At 46.2% G+C, this 22,100-nt stretch overlaps 1 protein-coding gene and 1 pseudogene across 1 annotated transcript; both read right to left on the reverse strand.

Annotated features, from left to right (window-relative positions):
• Positions 1-7,331: 7,331 nt before the first annotated feature.
• Positions 7,332-9,130, reverse strand: LOC118909373 (olfactory receptor 4D2). Its single transcript, XM_036879788.2, has one exon. It carries the CDS (start codon positions 9,000-9,002, stop codon positions 8,058-8,060), a length of 945 nt encoding a protein of 314 aa, XP_036735683.2. The 5' UTR covers positions 9,003-9,130; the 3' UTR covers positions 7,332-8,057.
• Positions 9,131-18,918: 9,788 nt separating this feature from the next.
• Positions 18,919-19,919, reverse strand: LOC118909441 (olfactory receptor 4D1-like; annotated as a pseudogene).
• Between the last annotated feature and the right edge of the window lie 2,181 nt (positions 19,920-22,100).

Below are 22,100 nucleotides of genomic sequence, written 5' to 3' on the forward strand. Positions count from 1 at the left end.
CCAAGCTGACACCCTACCTCCTCCTGCTCTGCTCTGGAAGTCCCTGGGGAGGGACACTTATATCCACCCTGTGGGAGGGAGGGGAAGCCCAGCCTCTGGAGGTGGAGCTCTGAAAGCTCCCTCTTATTTTGAGGGGAGTCGTGAGACTGAAGTCCCCCTCCCCGACATGGGGCTATCCATCCCTCTCACCCCCTTCCCCCTCCCCCACCTCTTTGCTAGTGAGTTCACTGATTTCTTCCAGGGCCCAGAGCAGCGCCTGAAACACAGGCTCAATGAGGATTTCGTTTGCTGGCTGCCTGAGGGGCAGTGTGCTCCAGAAAAGGATCAGGCCTGGCTCGACCCCTGACCAGGTGTATGGGCTTAGGCCAGTCACTTCCCCTTACTAGGCTCAGTATCCACATCCCTAAAATGGGCCTTGGACCAGATGATCAGAAAGGCTTCTTTCCTCCACCAACAGGGCAGACATGAGATCGCCCTTTTGTTGTATCTCCCCACACCCCCAGCACCAGGCCTGGCGTTTAGTAGGTGCTCAATAAATGCTTGTTGAGGGAATGAGTACTGTAGGGTCAATGATTTGGTCCCTCTATTTTATTCCCCATCCCTCCTAGCTCTCTCCAAGATGCTAGCAGAGGGTGAGGTGATGGCTGAGGCAGGGCCTAGCATGAAAATTAAGGGGATAACTCATGGGGCATTTGGGGGCCACAGTGAGATGCCACAGGGAAGGCGCCCAGCTGGACGAGGCAGCAGGCCTCCATAGAAGCTGAGGGCCTCTCTTGGGCTTAGTACTCTCCACAGGTTTCTTCAGTACCTATCAGTAGTCAGCTTGTGCTGAGGAGCAGGTGAGATTCGAATTGCTCTTGGGCTGGGTTAGCAGGAGCTTCCTCAGGGGAAGCTTGCTGCAGTGGGCCCAGACCCACCTGGGTTTGGATGCAGCCCTGTCACTAGCTGTGTGACCTTGGCTGGGCCTCCATCTCGGTACCTCAAGGGCAGAACGCCCCAGCCAGCCTTCCCACTGAGCCCAAGCCCTCTCACACACGCCCCCTTGCCCTTCCCCTGCAGGTCCCTCCACTGGCCGAGCCATGTCCAGCCCACTCCGACTCCACCCTGGTCCGCCTGGAGAGCACGTGCTCCTCTCTCCCTGCTCAGCTCCACATCACGCCCGCTGTGTGAGGCAGCCTGCCTCTCCTTGCCCCTTCTTCAGGTGGACGTATCCATCCATTCCTCAGAACAGCCCCCAGAACTGCTCCAGCCCCCCAGCAGGGCTGCTCCGAGGCTCCTGGCCTCCTGGCCTCTATTCCCCATGCCCTGCCTAAATCCAGCCCCAACACCCTCTCCAGACCCTTCCTCCACACCAACGCCATCTGCTCTGGCAGTTGCTCTTGAAACAGCCCCTTCGGCAATCTGTTTCACAAGCCCCATTTAAAAGCCCAGGCCCTGCTGGTTTTGCCCCTTATCTGCAGCAGGGGCCCCTCTCCTGCAACAAGGGGGCCTGGATGAAAAGTCACTATAGTTGCTGAAAACGCACTGAATTCCTTGTTACGGACCCGCTGTGTGACTTGGGGTGAATCACACCGCTCCCTGGATCTCAGTTTCCAAACATGTGTGATGGGGAGAGTGAGCCTCATGAAGGAGAGAGATTCAAAACACTGTAGAGTGCTCCTCAATGTGCTTCACCTCCCCTGCCCTTGGGAAGCCGCGCCTGGGTAGGGTGCATATAACCCAGTTGCTCTCCTTGCAGGGGACCCCCCCAAAGAGGACGCAGAGTGGGTCTGCTCTCTCCAGAGAGAATTCTAATTCTTCACCAATAGTGAGTCGTGTGAGGGTTTTGCCACAGTTGTGAGCTGCTGGGGGTTCTTAGGACGAGCTCCACACCGACCACTGGGCTTTCGACCCAGCCCTGCCATGCTGGCTAGTCTCTACGGGTTTGGGCCCACTGCTCGAGGTGGTGACAAGAGGCAAGTAGATAGGAAAGGACCACCATGGGGCCTGTACAACCAGCCTATGGATGGCAGGTTCAGGGGGCACTGCTGGGCTGGACTGGCAGGCAGTTCAGTCAAGGAGGCTGAAGGAAAAGCTAAGCCTGCCTCCTGGTTCTCCTCCCCTTCAGCCCGCTTTCTGCCACCTCCCATGGCTCCAGCCACCTTGACCCTCCAAGGACAACACCCCCAGCCCCTGGCTGCTCCTAGGCCTCCATGGCTGCTGCAGGGAGGCTCCCTCTGGGCATCACAGCCCTGAGCACCCAGGAGCTTGTTGGCAGAGTACAGGGAGGTGGCTGGGAACTGGCCTGGGTCCCAGACAGTCATCCACTGGGCAAGCTACTCAAACTCTGGGCCTGCCTCTTCACTGCCAAGTGGAGGTCATTACTGTGTTTACCTTCTGGAGTAGTTGAAACGCCAGCACAGTGCCTGGGGCACAGAAGGCACTCGGCAGTGTTGCAAAGCCTTGTTGTTCTGCCCATGGTTGGTTCCTTTATTGAGCTCCAAGCTGTCCTCACATCCAAGGGGGAACGCCAGCTGCCAGGGTCAGGGCCACTGAGAAGTGAGTGAAGTGACAGAGATGGAGGGAGAGGTCCTCCAGGAGCCCTTGGGTTTGGGCACCTGCCCCCATCCTGCTGTGACCTTCACCATGGGGCAGGCTGGACATGCGGGGTCCTCGCCAGGATTCACACGGGTCAGCTTGGACGTCTGCTCTTTTCTTTGGTCAGGGCCAAATACACCCAGGCACCAGAAGAGGGGTGTGGGCAGGCGCCCCCCATATCTCCCCTATGGGCTTTTCATGAGGCCCACTGGGACCTCCTGGAGGAGACTATAGACTTTCCTTGTGGTTTAGTGTTGCTCAGTGGCTACCTACAGTGTCTGATTCTCGGAACAGGTTATTTTGTGATACCCCGTTTTCAACACAACAGAATTATTTTCAGTGATACTCATTAAGTGAAACAAGTAACAACAATGGCTAGAAAGGAAATGTGTGAAAGTTCTCTTTTATTAAACTTCATACATGTGATCATGCCAGTAAAGAAATAAAACTAAATTGTAATATGAAAAGTAAAAGAGAAGTGGGTTAATACTTTTTAATTGCATGGATGTATCTTAAATAAAGAGAAGAAAGCTACCTGCATGTTGGTGGTTTTAATATAATAATGTATCATTACAGTTTCTATTTTCTGGATCCATTTTTGAGTTTTAAGATAATTAACAATTTTAGGAGTAGAATAAATTTCCATGTTAAAGATACCCAAATTCAGTAAAATGTTCATGTGTGAAGTAAAATTTGCACTCTAAAGACATATTTTGCAGTTGGCACTCTGCTTCAAATTTTAAACACAAATTTTAAGTCCAAATGCTCACGTGGAGTGACAGCATTGAAGGAGATCGGGTTCTGTCTGTTCATCTTTACAATCACTATGTTATCACTTTTTATATCAAATCAACTGTTTAAACACAAGACCATGCAGTGCTACAGGGCATGAGAAGGCAAAGCCGGCTCACATGATTCCCAACTGCTCGCCACTTCCCAAGCGAACGCATGTGGCTGGGGGAGCCACCATTATATAACCGGAATTCTCCAAATCGACTTCCATGTAGAAAATGGGGCTTGTGAAAGGATAAGTAACAAAAATGCATTCATTTGAAGCTTACACATATTATTAAAGCAGCACTGATTGAAGCAATTGTTTAGAATCTAGACCAAGAAAAGATGTCTTTGGGGCGGAGTGCTTTATCAGTGACATTGTTTAGAACTGTCGCCCCATGGCCAGCATAGGCAGCAGTCCATCCCTTCCTCTGTGTTATCAGTACTTTTAAATTCCCGATGGACCATGCAGCCTTATTTCTGCTCAGGGATAGCCAAGTCCTTTGCCCTGTCCTTGGTACTGGCATCTGGCCCCTCCACTTGCCCTCACTAAATGGTAAGTCAGGAGGCTTTCAACTCCTTTCACACAGCCCCCGACTTTGAGTCCCTGGGGAGAGGGTGGAGGGGGAGCACTGGGCTCTGAGCCCCTGGGGGGCGGGTAAGGGGCTGCTCATGTGCTGTACTGGGGATGTGCCAGGCCTCTTCCAGGAGCCCAGTTGGAAGGGTCTATGGGGTCTATGCACAACGTCCCTGCAGCAGCAGCCCAGGGAACCCCAAATCCTTCCATGCTTGCAGGCCCCACAGGACCTCTCCAGCTCTGCTCACCCCTCCCCACCTGCCCATCACATTCCAACCCTGATCTGCCTCACCTCTGGGTCCTGGCACATGTTCCCTTTGCCTGACTAACTTCTACTCATCTTCACCACCCAGCCGAGATGTCACTTCGTTCAGGAGGCCTTCCCTCGTCCGTCCCTTTCCTGTTTACCCCCAGCACCATCTGGGTCGGAGCCACAGAGCGCCCTATGCGGATGTGTCTCTCAGCACACGTGAAGCCATACTGAAGGCACCATGTCACTATGTCCATCCCCTGGACTGGCACTGAGCCTTTTGGGGACCCTAGGCCGGATCTTGTTTATGGCTGTGAACACAGCACCCTATACTGGTCAGGCCCATGGCTGGACCTCAGAGACTGGGGAACCGTGTGGAAGAGCTCTTCCTCTGAAAATGAAATGGGCAAATTAGAGTCCAAGACTGAGCCACATGGGGGGAAAAGATCTGTAATGAGAGCCAACAAAAAGGTGCCTCAGGGTGGCAGGAGACAAGGCTGCTTGGAAATGGGAATGCGGGGGCCAGAGAGAGGGCGGGCACATCCTCCGGGGCCGGGGCTTGGCCAGCGGGCCCCGCTACTCTCCCTCCCTCCCCGAGGGGCCTCTCACCACCTGCCCCACAAGCTTGCCGCCCCTTTGCTGGCTTGTCCTGGTCCTCCATGCAGCTACCCCTAGGAAAGGAGCCCCCAGACTCACAGTCTGGTTCCTGTCACCTCTCTCTCCAGAGCCCCATCTCCTCTCTCCGGTCCTCGGTCCACTGAACCCACAGGCTTTCAGCCCCTGAAATAGGCCTACCCCCACTGCTCTGGGTCTCAACCATCAGGGCCCTTCTCCCTCTGTGCCCGGTGGCTCCCACTCACCTGACAGACCCCATCCGCAGGGAGCCTCTCCTGTCCCCATCCCGCTGGCCATGACTCAGGTGGCTGGTCTTCTATTGCTCTTACAGCTCCTTCATAGAACTTCACCTCATGGAAATTATACATGTGTTTCTGGGGATGGATCTGATTAAGCCCCTGCCCCCTCAGGGCTGTCCTGAGGTCCATACAGAAAAGGTATGTGCCTGTTCTGTGGCTTGCTGTAGCACCTAACCCCATACCTCGCAAAGCCCTCCTAGGTATTTGAAGAATGGATGCAGCTTCTGTGACCTTGCCTGTCATAGCTCTTGAGTTTGCACATGTATATGTATTTGGACCCGGTGCTTCTGGTCAGGGGTGTTTTTCTCCCTGGCCCAGGCCAGCCCTGGGTCAGTGGATGCTATTGCAAGCCTAGTCTTGTCAGACTGAGGCCCAGACCCTGGACCATAAGAGGGCCTTCTCTCCCTGGCATCTTTCAGCCACAATACCCAAGAAACTTCCTTCCTGCCCCCACCAGCCATCGCGAAACCTCAAGATTCTGTAACCACTTTCACAAGAACCGTCCCCCTGCTATGGTGGAGCTACTGGCAACAGACCTGATTGGATCTCTTTATCTGCTCAGCACCAACGGCCAGCGTGGAGACAGCTGCCATGGAGCAGGGCTGGGGGCCTGGTGGGCCTGCTCCTGTTCCCAAGAGGTCCTGCAAATAGGGTCCGTGGGTTCTCATGACAAGAACACTGAGGCTTGCAGAGAGACGGGGCTTGGCTCAAAGTACAGTGGCTCCACACTGTGCTGGAGGCTGGGGCAGACGGGAGTGTGCTGCATGGAAATACTTGGTCTCCAGAACTGAGGATGCTCCTGAGAAAGGCAGCCCTGAGCATTCTTTTTTAAGCCAGGCTGGGAAATAACTCACTGTGAGGCCAGGGAGAGCATGCCTGGGAGCCCAGCGCCACCCAGCTCTGTGACCTTGAGCAAGGGCTTGACCTGTCTGATCTGCTAGTAAAGTCCGCAATGAGCAGGAATGCTCAGGAGGCAGGAGTGGCCTCTGGTGGGCACTTGAGAGATGTTCAGGTCTGGGCTGGGGGTTGGGGTTCAGCTGAGGGCAAGTGCCCCTCCCTGCCCCTCCCTCCTGTCTTGGCCTTCTGTGAGCTGTACTTCACCTTCTCCATCAGACTGGGAACTCCCAGGGACAGCGGCTGGGGGTAGGGGGGCCGGGGGCTTGCAGGCAAGGCAGACCCTTCTTTAAATCATCAATGTACGGAGGGAGAGGGAGGATGTAACCCTAGGGCACTGCCATCCACAGGCTGACCAAGGCCTGGTGCTGCCGCACCAGCAGGAGGGCCGCAGTGACTCAGGGTGAGGTACTGCCAGCCCATGCTGTGTGCTTTACTGCTAGGGGTGCCAGGTCCTCGCGTTAACCCTGCGAGGCTGGTGCTGCTGCCAGGGACCTCAGCTTTATTGTTCAGGTACAGAGAAAATAATGAGTCACAGTCTCAGAGCCAGGAAGGGGATCGCAATCCATGTCTGACTCCAGAAGCCACTTCCTTCTCCCCCAGGCTTCTACGGGCAGAGGTGTGACCTGATGGAAAGAAGCTTCCCCCATGTGGTGGGGGATGGGGGTGCCTTGGGCCTGGGCAGGCAAAGGCTGGCCTGGTGGCTCCTGGTGGGACTTGAGCAGAGTCTGGCAGGCAGCTCTGGCTGCTCCATTGTGTCCCTGGGTGCCTTCCTGGCTGAGGCTGCAGAGGTGGCTGCCCCAGGGAGGAATGGAAGCCACTCTGGAGCAAGGGGGTGGGGAATAGATGGAGGGGGGGCACAAAATGGGGCAGGGGCTGGAGTCCTAGCTCCCTTGGCCTACACATTGTGAGTAACAATGCAAGAAAGGGCCCACACTGATCTATTTTTGCATTCCAGCATCTCAATACATCTAGAAAGAATGAATGCCTGAAGGTTGCAGGAATTTAGATATCCTGTTGAATGCAGTAGTCTTTTGCTTGGGCACTTAAAATTTAGAAGGTTCAAAACTGCAAACAATGACTTGAAAGACTGTGCAGATTTTACCCCCAACCCCAGCCGCCCCAGCTGCAGCCTCCGCAGCATCTCTGGCTGTGGTGGTGAGCGTGGGGGTGGTGAGCTTGGTGGTCCCAGCCCCTTGGCAGCCCTGGAAGGTGACTGGAACCAGCACCCAATGCCAAGAGCAGAAAGCCCACTTGTGGGGACCTTTTGTGCTCGGTAAGGGCAGCTCTTTCTGTCCACTTGTCCACAAAATCATCTTCTGGTAGGTCATGGGAAAGGGTGCGGCCCCTCTCTGCTCTTCTCACTGCCCCAGAAGGCATACCAGCCATAATATCCCACTACTTGGTACTGCCTTTTGCCCCCAGAGCAGGTTGTCCTGGGTGTGCCCCCCATGCGGGGGTCTGGCTAGGACAGGACTTAGCCTTCTTTATGTTCGTCTGGATGGTGATGATGGTTCTGAATGAAATCGGGCCTCACGGACTCAGATCCAGATTAGGCACAGGATTATTTCAGAAGGGAGGGAGTCAGGTGTTCCTTCAGTGTTCCTCCCTAACTCTGTCCAGTTACTGAAGGCTTATTGGGTTGGTGGGGACACTCCAGAACCAGAAGGTCAGAGGTGTCTGTCTTCAAGTACTAATGTGCATTTACAGCATTATTTATTTGTTTATTCATCCAACAGATATTTATGGAGAGCCTCCACGTTCCTGGCCCGTGCTGGGCAGCAGGGCTCTGGCGGTAATCAAAACAGGTGCCAAGCAGAAGAGAAACAGGAAGCAAGCACTCTCCTGCAGGTCTCAGGGAGGAAAAAGCCCTAGCTAAATCCTCAAACAATTGCAAAAGGATCTTCCTATACCCTCCAGTGTTAGAAGACTTGTAACAGCTAGTTAGTGTAGGAACTTGAACCTGAATCCAGGTCTCTTTGTTCCAAGTCAAGTTCTTAATCCACTCTACCAAGTCTGACCTCTGAAACTCATCCTATGCAAATGGAAAACAAAGCCAAAGAGAAGTGATCTACCCATTATCACTCCTTGTACAAACCAGCCAGCGCCTCCTAAGCCTCTTCACTGCGGCCTGCATCTCCTGGTTCCTCAGGGTGTAGATCATGGGGTTGAGCATGGGAGTCATGACTGTGTGGCTGATGGACACAGCCTTGTCCATGGAGGAGGGGTCAAAGGGCCGGGCATAGAGGTAAATGCTGGGAATGAAGACCATCGACATCACAACGATGTGGGTGGTGCAGGTGGAAGCTGCCTTCCTCCTCGCCTGCCCCGAGTGGGACCTCAGCATCACCAGGATGACCGAGTAGGAGGTGAGGAGGAGACAGAACCAGATGACATCCAGCATCCCGCTGTTGGAGATCATGAGGAACTCTAAGATGTAAGTGTCAGTGCAGGCAAGTCTCAGCACCTGGGGGACATCACAGTAGAAGTTATCCAGGATGTTGGGGCCGCAGAAAGGCAGTGGGAGCATCAGAGCCAGTTGGCTGATGGAATGGACGAAACCTACCACCCAGGCCATCAGCACCAGCCCCACACAGAGCCGAGTGGTCATGATGGTGACATAGCGGAGGGGCCTGGAGATGGCCACAAGGTGGTCATAGGCCATCACTGACAGGAAGAAGACCATGGCACCTCCCAGAAAGTGGAAGAAGAAGATCTGGGCCATGCAACCTAGGTAAGAGACGGTCTTCTCCTCAGAGAGGAGGTCCGCCAGCAACTTCGGGGCAGTGACTGAGGAGAAGCAGAGGTCCAAGAGAGCCAGGTTTCTCAGCAGAAAGTACATGGGCGTGTGGAGCCAAGAGTCTGTGGTCACTGTGAGCATGATGAGGAGGTTTCCCAAGACAGTGGTGGTGTAGACAGACAGAAACGCCAGGAACAGGAGGAGCTGGAGCTCCGGAGTCTGTGAGAGCCCCAGGAAGATGAATTCTGATACCCACGTGAGGTTTCCTGGTTCCATGTGGCTTCTCCATACACCTAGAGAAGAAGAGCCACAGACATACGTGCATGAAGTCACTTTTAGTGGTCATGGGCTCAGACTGAGTTGTCCAGACCCAGATGATGGATATCCTCATGTGCAGATCATAATACCAGGTGCCGATTAATTGGCCTTGTCTCTGGAGCTCTTAAAAATTAGTACTGGACTATGCATTCATGAGCAATCTTGAAGCCATCTAGAGACAAGCAACTTGGTTTTTAAAGAATCAGTGTAATGTAGTGGTGGGAAGACACTTGGAGTCCTACACACCTGCAGTTAAATTTCAGAGGTTCTATTTCCTTGAGATTTGACCTTGAGTAAATTAATTAATCTTTCTGAGTTTCAGTTTTCACATCTGTAAAGTGGGAATAAAAATATATCTGTATAGGAATGTTTGGGAGATTAAATAAAATAACATAAAGTTCCTAGAACAGTGCTTGGAAATACATGATAGTCATTTTGCTCTGTGTAGTCTTCTGCTTAAAGACATCCTCCTTTCTTCCAGTCTCTGATACAATTTTCTACCAGTCACTTTCATGCAACATTTAACACCTCATAATGTTAATGGGCTTGTCATATGTCTATATTTTTCCTCCATAATTCAACTGTAAGATCACAGAGGCAGAGACACAGATTTTATAGTGGATCCGTGCCCTGCAGTGCCCATCCTTCCTGATAGTTAACACTCACAAAGCATGTGGCAGTGGCTTCCAGGTGGGTGAATAGCTACAGGGTGTGTCCCTCACCTTGCCGATGTAGGGAGCCCCTTACTGGGTGAGGCCAGGAAATATATGATGTGTGTGCTGAGACAAGAGAAATGGAAGAGAGATTCTCTGAATTAAGAAATAGATGATGAGTATTGTATGAAGAGGACTTGGGGAGCTCTTCTGAAAGGAGCAAGATATTACTGAGCACAAGAGTAGGAGACAGAGGAAGGTGTTGAAATAAGAGAAATAGAAATAGACAAAGGAAAAAAAATAGAAATTAAGAGGAAGGGAGCAAGTGAAGGAAGGGGAATTGGGAAGGTGATGGGGAGGGAGTGGCACCAGAAGCAGAGAAGGAGTTGGAGGGTGAGAGACGGGATAACATGGTCAGGGGTAAATGGCCCCCCACGCCCCTGCCCCCTTCCATCTCCCACCCTCTCTCACCTGCCTGCTGCATCCCATTACCTATCACAAGTCATTTTAACCTCATCCTTCCACTTCCATTAACTTCAAATGAGATCTTGCTAAACTCCTGTCTGATTATGTTTCTCCCTCATTATAATCTTTTAATGACTGTCTAGTGCCCACTACTTAAAACTCAAACTCTTAAAAGCCACCTAACATGCTTTGTGGATTAATCCAGCATTGAAAAACATACTTACCTATGTGCATGCAACTCGCTCTCAGCATGTCATACAAAACTACAAAATGTAGCCTCCATCCACCTCCCTAATCACTATCTCTGTGACCCAGGAACCGACTGCTATTCAAGAAATTCATAGCTTCTCATATATGCCATATGCTGGACTATTTCCACAGCTTTGGTAATTAATTCTGTTTTCTGAAAATCCTTCTACTACCTTCTGAGCCTACACAGACATCACCTTCTCTGCAACTCCTTCCCATGCAGAATGAATCCCTCATTGCTCTGGGTTCCAATAACATTTTATAAATACCTCTACGATAACATTTATCAGTTTTTCAGTTGTCTCTCTTTAACTAGGTTGTGAAATCAGTAACTTAGTAGCTCCAGGACCTACAGCAGCAGTTCTGATTTAGCAATTGCTCCTGTTTGCCAATTAATGGGTTAGCAGGTAATTATATGATCTTGTTTTATGCGACTACATGGAGAATACTGTGGCGTATTTCCTTCTCCTTTGCTCTCAGCATCCTCCCGCTGAAACACAGGGCCAATTCTTCACTTGGTTGTTAAGAGCCCAGGTTTTCACATGCAACCTGATGCATCTGTTCTCAACATCATATTCCCCTGATTACTTTCTGAGGCTTTCTTCACACTTTAGACTTACTGCAACCAAGCCTGCTTCACTTGTTTATTCTCCCCACATTGCAGCAAGTGTTTCTGAATCCTTCTTACTGATGATCCAGCCACAGGTGAGAAAACCCTGGTCTCTCGCCTTCCTTCAACCCAGAATGGGAGAGAGGCCTCAGGTCTTACATCTTCTTGGAGATGCTTTTCCTGCAGCTTCAGTTTCCCAGCAGTTGTCCCTATGTCATGTATCCAACAGAGAGGGAGTACCCTCGGGGAAAAACTGTAGGACTGGGCTCAGAAGCTGGTCTGATTACCACTGACGGCAAGGAGCAATGGGAGTTGTTAAAAGTTGCTAAATGCATAAAAAATACATCCTCTTTGAAATTAAAGGGGACACTAACAGATGGAAACTCATCCCATGCTCGTGGCTAGGAAGAATTAATATTGTCAAAATGGCCATCCTGCCCAAAGCAATATACAGATTTGATGCAATCCCTATGAAACTACCAGCAACATTCTTCAATGAACTAGAACAAATAATTCAAAAATTCATATGGAAACACCAAAGACCCCGAATAGCCAAAGCAATCCTGAGAAAGAAGAATAAAGTAGGGGGGATCTCACTCCCCAACTTCAAGCTCTACTATAAAGCCATAGTAATCAAGACAATTTGGTACTGGCACAAGAGCAGAGCCACAGACCAATGGAACAGACTAGAGAATCCAGACATTAACCCAGACATATATGGTCAATTAATATTTGACAAAGGAGCCATGGACATACAATGGCGAAATGACAGTCTCTTCAACAGATGGTGCTGGCAAAACTGGACAGCTACATGTAGGAGAATGAAACTGGACCATCGTCTAACCCCATATACAAAAGTAAACTCAAAATGGATCAAAGACCTGAATGTAAGTCATGAAACCATTAAACTCTTGGAAGAAAACATAGGCAAAAACCTCTTAGACATAAACATGAGTGACCTCTTCTTGAACATATCTCCCCGGGCAAGGAAAACAACAGCAAAAATGAACAAGTGGGACTATATTAAGCTGAAAAGCTTCTGTATGGCAAAAGACACCATCAATAGAACAAAAAGGAACCCTACAGTATGGGAGAATATATTTGAAAATTACACATCCGATAAAGGCTTGACGTCCAGAATATATAAAGAGCTCACATGCCTCAACAAACAAAAAACAAATAACCCAATTAAAAACTGGGCAGAGGAACTGAACAGACAGTTCTCCAAAACAGAAATACAGATGGCCAACAGACACATGAAAAGATGCTCCACATCGCTAATTATCAGAGAAATGCAAATTAAAACTACAATGAGGTATCACCTCACACCAGTAAGGATGGCTGCCATCCAAAAGACAAACAACAACAAATGTTGGCGAGGCTGTGGAGAAAGGGGAACCCTCCTACACTGCTGGTGGGAATGTAAGTTAGTTCAACCATTGTGGAAGGCAGTATGGAGGTACATCAAAATGCTCAAAACAGACTTACCATTTGACCCAGGAATTGCACTCCTAGGAATTTACCCTAAGAATGCAGCAATCAAGTATGAGAAAGACCAATGCACCCCTATGTTTATCGCAGCACTATTTACAATAGCCAAGAATTGGAAGCAACCTAAATGTCCATCGATAGATGAATGGATAAAGAAGATGTGGTACATATACACAATGGAATACTACTCAGCCATAAGAAAAGGGCAAATCCTACCATTTGCAGCAACATGGATAGAGCTGGAGGGTATTATGCTCAGTGAAACAAGCCAAGCAGAGAAAGAGAAATACCAAATGATTTCACTTATCTGTGGAATATAAGAACAAAGGAAAAACTGAAGGAACAAAACAGCAGCAGAATCACAGAACTCAAGAATGGACTAACAGGTACCAAAGGGAAAGGGACTGGGGAGGATGGGTGGGTAGGGAGGGATAAGGCGGGGGAGAAGAAGGGTGGTATTAAGATTAGCATGCATGGGTGGGGGGGGAGAAAGGGGAGGGCTGTACAACACAGAGAAGGCAAGTAGTGATTCTACAACATTTGCTATGCTGATGGACAATGACTGTAAAGGGGTTTATAGGGGGGATCTGGTATAGGGGAGAGCCTAGTAAACATAATACTCATTATGTAAGTGTAGATTAATGACACCAAAAAAAAAAAAAAAAGGCAGTTCCTGTGTGGAGACCTCCAATGAGTTCTACACAAGGGTATAAAGGGCATATAAAAGTGTAGGCAAAGGGTCTGTTTGTGTTTATACAGAGGATCAAAGCCTAATTGGGCTACCCCGAAAATGAACTAAGATACGATATGAAAAAGAACTTCCAACATCAGCACTCTCTGGAAGACTCATGCCAGAAGATGATCATCAAACAACCCCAACAAAGATCCACGCACTGCTACAGCTGTAGATGCACTCATCCCACCAGTTCCTGGACTTGCCATGGGAATGAGGAAGGAGATATCTAAGCTGGCCTGTGCATACAGTAAAACAACAAATTTGACTGGATCTATACTGTTGGAACTCAACCAAGAATTAGGAGAAGTGCAAATTGTAGTGCTCCAAAATCTTATAACTACAGACTATTTACTGTTAAAAGAACATATGGGATGTGAACAGTCCCCAGGAATGGGTTGTTTTCATTTGTCTGATTTCTCTCAGACTGTTCAAGTTCAGTTGGACAATATCCACCATATCATAGATAAGTTTTCACAAATGCCTAAGGTGCCTAACTGGTTTTCTTGGTTTCACTGGAGATGGCTGGTAATTACAGATATGCTTTGGTTATGTAACTATACTCCTATTATGTTAATGTGTGTGCGCAATTTAATTAGTAGCTTAAAACCTATACATGCTGAAGTTACTCTACAAGAAGATATGTCAAAGAAATAATCAATCCTCCCATGTTTTCTTCCGCCTGCTACTTCTATAGCTTTTCTTCTTCCTTCCTAATTACAACCCTTAAATAGAATTCGTGCCTCATATCAAATTTACCGAGTATCATAATTCTTCCAAGTGGTAAAGACACCTCAAGACAAATGCTGGGCATAGAAGCCACAGGGCATAAATATGCAAAGAAGTAAAAAGCTAACCTTTTCAAACAATAAGGCTTCTCTCTCACTTACCAACTTTACATTTCCCTGTATGGCCCCGGAAGAGGACTGGTTAGCCAGAGACGGGTAAGATTCCTCAAGGGAGGAACAACCTAAGACAGGCACAGTCGCAGGGGGGCCATCAGGTGAGAAATTGGGGATCAACAGAGGTGAGGCTTAGAACCTCACCCCCCCTGTTCTGAGAGAAATCTTCTGCATACGTGGATGTCTTATTGCCCTTGTCTAGCTTGGATTAACACATAGTCTACAGGCACACACCTGATCACCTACATTTGCTCTCTTCCAACACTAAACTATGTTTTCTACCTTTATCTTGTATCTACCTACCACTTAAGCATTTTATTAAAAATAATAATAATAAAGAGAGAAATGTGGTATCCACATATAAATCAAGTATAAAAATCAAATGAGTATTCATATTTGAACTGTTTATAGTTCATAATGCATGAGCAAAACCAAAAGTTTCTGTGATGACTTCCCTTGTACTGCTCACCATGTAACTTATTCAATATGTAAGAATTTGTTCTCCATGTAAGAACTTGTTTGTTATGCTTCAGAAGATTGGAGACTGATGAAAATTAGGCTTGGGGTGGATTAATGATTGTGCATTGAGCATTGACTCCCCTATACAGAATTTTATTGTCGTTAACAACTATTTGATCAATAAATATGAGAGATGCCCTCACAACAACAACAACAACAAAATTAATAAATTAATAAAAGTACACACTTCCAATTGTAAAATAAATAAGTAACCGGGATGTAATGTATAGCATAAGGAATATAGTCAAAATATGGTAACAACTTGGTATGGTGATAGCTGGTACCTAGAATTATCATGTATATAAATGTTGAATCACTGTGTTGTACACCTGAAACTAATGTAATGTAATACTGTGTGTCAACTACCCTTCAATAAAAAATAATAATCTACAAAAAAAAAAAAAATACATCCTCTTTGAGAGGTCTTCCTTGGGGGCCCAAAGTACCATGGGCCATGAAAACTTTAGAGATTTGTGGAATGTAGGATTCTCAGGCCAAGTTCTGAAAGGACAAGAGTCTTCAAAAGAAACAGACTCTGGGAATTTTAGAACTCATTTCTTAGGCCAGTGATTCTTGAAATAATCACCTGGGGAGCTTAGGAAAAGACAGGTAAGGGTGCCCCAGTCCCAGACTGTCTCATTCAGTTGGTCAATGGTAAGGCCAAGAATTTGCATCTGTGATAAGTTCTCAGATCATGTTGGTGCTCCTATTGAGAATCACTGCCTGCTCTCTCTTGTGGAATTCCTGAGGTAACTGGTTTGATTTCCATCTTCTTCTCCTCCTTCTCTTTCTCCTTTCCTTCTCCTTTTAAGCTTAATTGCTCTTTACACAGGGTAGGTCATAGGTGGAAATGTTTGTATACTACCTTGGAAACATATTACCCTGTAAACTTTGTCCTTTATTTTGCAACCAGACCCCCAAAGTTGATTCTCCACCCATATCCAAAGCTACTCACATCACCTATAGAATGCTAGCATTCTTTACATGTAAATCATTACTACCTTTAATACAGAGATTGGTATGAAACCCATATATTCTCTCACAATGAGGAAATGAGCAAAACTGGAATTAACTGGCATTGTAACCTTGATGTACTATGAAAATGTCTGATTTTTTTAGAGCTCTCTGATCTACCTAGGATTTCCAGGTTGGGCTGAATTCTTTCATTGCAAATGTACATACTTGGCAAAATTAGTATCTGCCTCCAGCAGATAAGAATGCAATGTGAAGCTCTTCCAAATACAAGAGATGCAGATTTTTTAAAAACCCACTAATTCTTATTTAGAGCATTAGTCCACTTTAAAATTAAGTCACTTGGAAAAGTAACCTGGATTGATTCTGGGGAAGGGGAGAGGACTTGTCAATGTCATAGACTATCATATGGGTGATTTTGTGCTCTGAGTATGACTTAGCTTTCAATAAGAGTAACCGCTATGTTCCAGTTTATATATTTCCTCTGTCAAGGCACAGGTGTGTCTGCAAAATGTCCACCAAACCTCATTTATTCGCTGCCTCCACTGGCCAAAATAATGATTTCTAAAGACCAGAATGACAGGAATGTAGTAATTATGCTAAAGACCCAGTCATAGAAAACTGAACTGAGAAAATTATTTTCCTATGTACCAACCTAAGAAAATAAATATTTGTCAGACTTCACTATTGTTACTTCAAACTGTTAAATGGATTCACAGTACATGCAGAAGAAACTTCATTTACATTCTCCCTGAGGGAGGCCAGCATCACTGAATAATTCTCCCTTGTGATGGTCAGTTTTATGTGTCAACTTGACTAGTCTATAGTTCCCAGTTATTCAATCAAACACTAATATAGGTGTTGCTGTGAAGGTATGTATTATTGTACAGATGTGACTGATGTTTATAATCAGTTGATTTTTATGTAAAGGAGATTATCCTAGATAATCTGCATGTAGCTGAGTCAATAAGTTAAAAACATTGAGAGCAGAACTGAGGTTTCCTTGAAGAAGGTGAAATTCTGGAATGCAGCTTCAGCTCATGCCTGAGGTCCAGCCTGCCCTTCCTGATGGTCTGTCCCACAGATTTCATACTTGCCTACCCAGTCTCACTTCCACATAAATGAATTCCTTGCAATAAACCTCTTAATATATATATTCTTTATCCTACTGTCCTGTGTCTCTGGAAGAACCCTGAGTGATACACTTTTTTTGGATCGTATGTGAAGTAAACACCTCAGGCAAGGTGGACTGAGATCTTTTCTTCCTTACACTTAAATTAATCTTGAGTTTGATTATAAATATAACTGAAATGGAAAAATCTAGAGATTAATAAGGCTAAGATGTGAAGTATTCTCTGGACCAGAGTTAGCCTACTATCATTGAAATACATTCTTCCCTTCGCAATTTTTAAGAGAGCTGTGTTCATTAATCCTATATAAACAACATGACTAAAGAGCATTGCTTGACCCAATTGTTCAGATCCTAAGGAGCCACATGCCTCTTTGTTTAATTTAAAAATATTGATGGAAAGTCAAAAAAATAATGCTAATGGGAGTGTGTGAAGAAACTAACATTAACTGAACACCTACTATATGCCAAGTACTATGCTGGATGTTTTACATTTACCACATTGATGCACACAACACTGTGAGGAATTATGTAAGTTTTTCAACAAAAGAACTAGAGGTTTGTTGATGTCCAAAAGGAGCACAACCAGCAGGAGTTAGAGCCTGGATCTGCATGCCGTGGCTTCAAACCTGCTATTGTCCCACTGCACCACAGACACATCTCAGACATATTGAGGGTTTTGCTCCAGACCACTGAGATAAAGCAAATTATCACAATAAAGCAAGTCAAATGAATTTTTTGGTTTCCCAGTGCATATGAAAGTTACACTAGACTGTATACTGCTAGGTTTGCAATAGCATTACATCTTAAAAAAGGTATATACTTTAATTAAAAAATATTGTATTGCTAAAAAATGCTAACCATTATCAGAGCTGGCAGCAAGTCATAATCACACATCACAACAAATGTAATAACAATGAAAAAGCTTGAAACATTGAGAGAATTACCAACATGTGACGCAGAGACACGACCTGAGAAAATGCTGTTGGAAAAATGATGCCAAAGACTTGCTCAGTGCAGCATTGCCACAAACCTTCAGTTTGTAAAAACACATGTTATCTGTGAGGTGCAATAAACGGAAGCACAATAAAACGAGGTAAGCCTGTATGCAAAAGCACAACAGAACACGGGCAACATTTTTCATTTAAGCCATGGTATGAACAATGTATTTTTAACTTTTTCTCTAAAGTCTTTATGGTGGAAGACAATGTACCAACCCACTTAGGGTTAATAAATTTAGATTTGAGTCAAATTTACATCATAAACACAGTGTTGCTTCAATAGAGATGTCCTAAACGTATCAACAAATTTTCAACAAATTAATTTAAGAATCAAGCACCTTGTGTTGTAGAATGATCATATGAAGATAAATCTGAGGAAATTTTCCCACACTTCTTCCTTTGGGTCAATCTTACAGATTATAATTAGCATTTCTGTGCTTCCTACCTCTCTTAGAATTGATATTCTGGATCATATAGAAGTAAAATGCTCATAGATTAGAAAAGTGATTCAAGACAAATTTTCTAAAAATAAAACCAATAAATGATTTCTAGTCACTTATAAATGGAATCAATAGTTTGAAAAGGCATGTTGTGCACCAGAAAAAATTGATAAATATCAATGAATGCTAAGACATAGCTGATACGGAACTGCAAAGATAAAGAAAGAATATTAGAGGCAAGGAGCAAAAAAGGATGTGATTTTCTAGAGTTAAGAAGAAACTGTCCACCGTTCATCACAAATATTCATCCATAGTTGAAGAACTCTCTGGGTTTTACCTGTGGTTGTGGCGGACCTTGAGTTTCAAATCCTACTGATATCTCCTGCGTCTAAAGTTGGTGTCAGAGGAACCAGTTCCTGGACAAGTTTTACCACTCAGTTGCTATTCATCATTAAGAAAGTCACTTCTCTCTGAGTTTTCACATTTTTAAAAACTGTTTAATACAGTAATAGTATATCTACTGCCAGTTTTATGAGAATGAGATAAAAGTGTGGATGTACCTAACATAGTAACTGACATAGGAGTAGATTCATAGAAACATTAGTTGAATCTACATTGTCACACACTATAAAGACTTTCCTCTGATTTTCATATGGGAAAAAAGAAGCTCAGAGAGAAGATTTGTCATTGAAATTCAACCTATTTTAAGTTCATTCCTTGCTGCAAATCACTAGGTACTTGTCTAATCTCTTCACTGCTGCCTGCATCTCCTGGCTCCTCAGGGTGTAGGTCACAGGCTTGAGCATGCAGATCATGATTGTGTAGCTGATGGACATGGCCTTGTCCATGGGGAAGGAGGTGAAGGGTCAGGGGAGACACAGATACAGGGAATGAAGATAATAGACACCATGTTGCTGGTGCAAGTGGAAGCTGCTTTCCTCCTCGCCTGCCCTGCGTGGGACCTCAGCATCATCAGGATGGCAGCATAAGAGATCAGAAGGAGGTGGACCCAGATGAGGACCAGCATCCCAGTGCTGGAGATCCTAACGAACTCCAGGACAGAGGTGTCAGTGCAGGCAAGTCTCAGCACTTGCAGAACATCACAGAAGTTATTCAGAACGTCGGGGCCGCAAAAAGGCAGCAGAAGCATTGGAGTCAGCTGGGCAACAGAGAGGACAAAGCCCACTACCCAGGCAGCCACCACCAACCCCCACACAGGTGAGCTCTTGTGATGGTGACATAGTGGAGAGGCTGGGAGATGGCTATGTACGGGTCATTGGCCATCACCAAGAGAAAGAAGACAGTCCTACCTTCCAGGAGGTGGAAGAAAATCTGGGCCACGCAGCCCTGATAGGAGATGGTCTTGGTCTCATGAAAGAAGTTCCCTAGCGTCTTTTGGGAAGTTACTGTGGAATAGCAGAGGTCTGTGACAGCCAGATTATGGAGCAGAAAATACATGGGCATATGGAGCCGGGAGTCAAGTCACTGTGATCACATTAAGGAGGTTTCCATAATGGTGGCGACATAGACAACCAGGAACACCAGGAACAGGAATTTCTGGAGCTCTAGGGTCTGTGAGAACTCTAAAAGGACAAATTCTGAGACTTGTGTGATGTTCCATAGTTCCATGGGCTCTTCCCCTACCTGCCTAGAGGGAAACAACGCAACACAAAAATCATGCAAATTCCATCATTTTCTTTTGGAGAGTCAGGGCTGAGTTGATCTAAGTCATTGCTGAGGACCATTCCAAGATGGATGGTAGGAGGCCCTTCCATGGGGACAAGTACATTGGCAAGACTCTCAGAGACGGACCTTTGTAACCACATGTTACGTTGTGCTACAGGCATTTGTGAGGCTTTTCCCTATGTACCATGCCGTTGCTCGTCTTTGGTGTCATGCTGTGCCCAAAATACTGCCTTGTGAGCCACAGGCTCCACAAACACAACTGAATCAATGAATGAATGAATAGACATGTCAGCAAGTACCTGTGACCACACACATCATCAACTTTAGAGACTAAGTCTTGAGAGAACATGAGGCTCATGGTGTTGGACTAAACAGATGTTTCTTCACGGCACAGATTTGAGGGGCTGCGCATGGGTCGCTGCTGAATGAAGAGAGGCACATTAGAAGAAACTCATGTACAAGTTCAGAAGTAATCGTGAAGAAAAATAAGCAGATGATCTTGGCTGTAGTGAAGCTGGGATGATTAGTGCTTCTCACACTTCCTCATAAACACTTCTCTAATGGCACTGGTTGCCTGGGGCCCTCTGCAGAGATAACTCAAAGCAGCCCAGAACAAATGCAAAATTTCCTTAACTTCCATGTTTTATATTTTTTAATTTATGTGAATTTTGTTTCACACATATCTCCAGACAATCTTTGGGAGGCTTTTTAAAATTCAAGTACTGTGGCTTGTAAAACTTTGATGTGTAAAACCAAGGTGCTACAGAAAACTGAGGATAGGGAAGAGATATGTTTCTTTAATTTAGTAAGTGAAAGGTCAAGAAGATATTCACTTGAAAAATAAGCTAAGTTCTTTGGTGTTAAAACCCATCCCCTTAGGTTACACTTTTCCAAAATTGTTTTATCTACCATTTCAGGAAAAGTTGCCTTGATGCCCTGCCCTGTCAAGGTAATAGAACACAGAAAGATCTCTCTCCCCGTTTCCCACCTGACATTTGGGAGAGATAGCAGCAACATCACTGCTATTCTTCTTACACAGGAATCGAGTGAATATGTGTAAAGATATTTCTATCAACTTCTGTAGACTACCCACTTCTGTCTCCTCATATGCACTTGTAATTTCAATGCACGTCTGAGATGCTGAGTGCTACACAGTTCCTAGTGCACTCATAACCTTTGTCACACATGGTTCCCAAAACAATGCTCGATTTACTTGATGGTGCATGGAGTACTGACATGGGCCAAATCACTGTGAGAAGTGAGGAGAGAGAGTAGTCACTGAATGTAGGAGTCAGTTTAGGGGACCTTGAAGGGAACTCAAGAATTCTAATTCCCAGCCTTGCCATACTTACAAACGTGTAAGTATCATCTTGGCATGGCCAGCATTCTTTCTACAAACTCATGAGAATCTTTGGAAATGATTCTTCCACCTAGATGCATAAAGAATAGATTTAGAGAGATTCTAGATGGGAAAGAAAATAAAGAGACTTGGGGGGAGGGACCAAGGATATGGATAGTGTAAGGGAAGGATTCCAGACCGTTTTCTGTTGTTACTTAGTATCGTCTCCCATATCTGTCTTGTTCATAGGACCACACAAGCCTAAGAGAGAGGAGAGGAGGAAGAGTAAGTGGATCCAAAACTGGGGTGAATCTAGTCTGTGATCATCTCGGGAGTATTAACAGGTTTTAGCGAACACAAGATTTAAGAGAAGGGAGGATAAGATGGAGATAGAGCATAGAGAGGGAATGAAACCCCAAGTGAGTGGGAGAGGCAGCAGGTAGGAGGAGGAGGAGGAGAGGATTAAAAGGGCAACACAGGGAATGTGGCAAGACCTGGTGTGTCTCCTCCAAGGTGTGGGGGAAAACCAGTCGTGTCTATATTTTGCTCTCCTTCCCACCTTCTGTCCTAAATTCCACACAGCACAAGAGCCTGTACAAACAAAAATCTTAGTTACAGATACAATAAACTGTTGCCCAAATTCCATCCCCTCATATTCTTGCCCCATGACTTCCCCACATCTTTCCTCCACCCCATACTTGTCTTACAATAGGAGTTGGCAGGAGCCCTCTTGGGGCTAAATTGCCCATGGGAAGGATACTGGGGCCACCACCTACCTCCAGCCCAAAGTGGCCAAGGGAACTCAAGCCTCCCATCTGCCAGGGTGGCCTTCTGCAGAGCAATTCTTCTCCTGGCCTCTCTCAGACC

This window comes from Manis pentadactyla, chromosome 4 (assembly GCF_030020395.1).
Source record: "Manis pentadactyla isolate mManPen7 chromosome 4, mManPen7.hap1, whole genome shotgun sequence".
In the NCBI taxonomy this organism is placed as follows: domain Eukaryota; kingdom Metazoa; phylum Chordata; class Mammalia; order Pholidota; family Manidae; genus Manis; species Manis pentadactyla.

Excerpts from the sequence above, each read along its gene's own strand:
- LOC118909373 (XM_036879788.2), bottom strand. The coding sequence starts at position 9,002 with ATGGAACCAGGAAACCTCACGTGGGTATCAGAATTCATCTTCCTGGGG.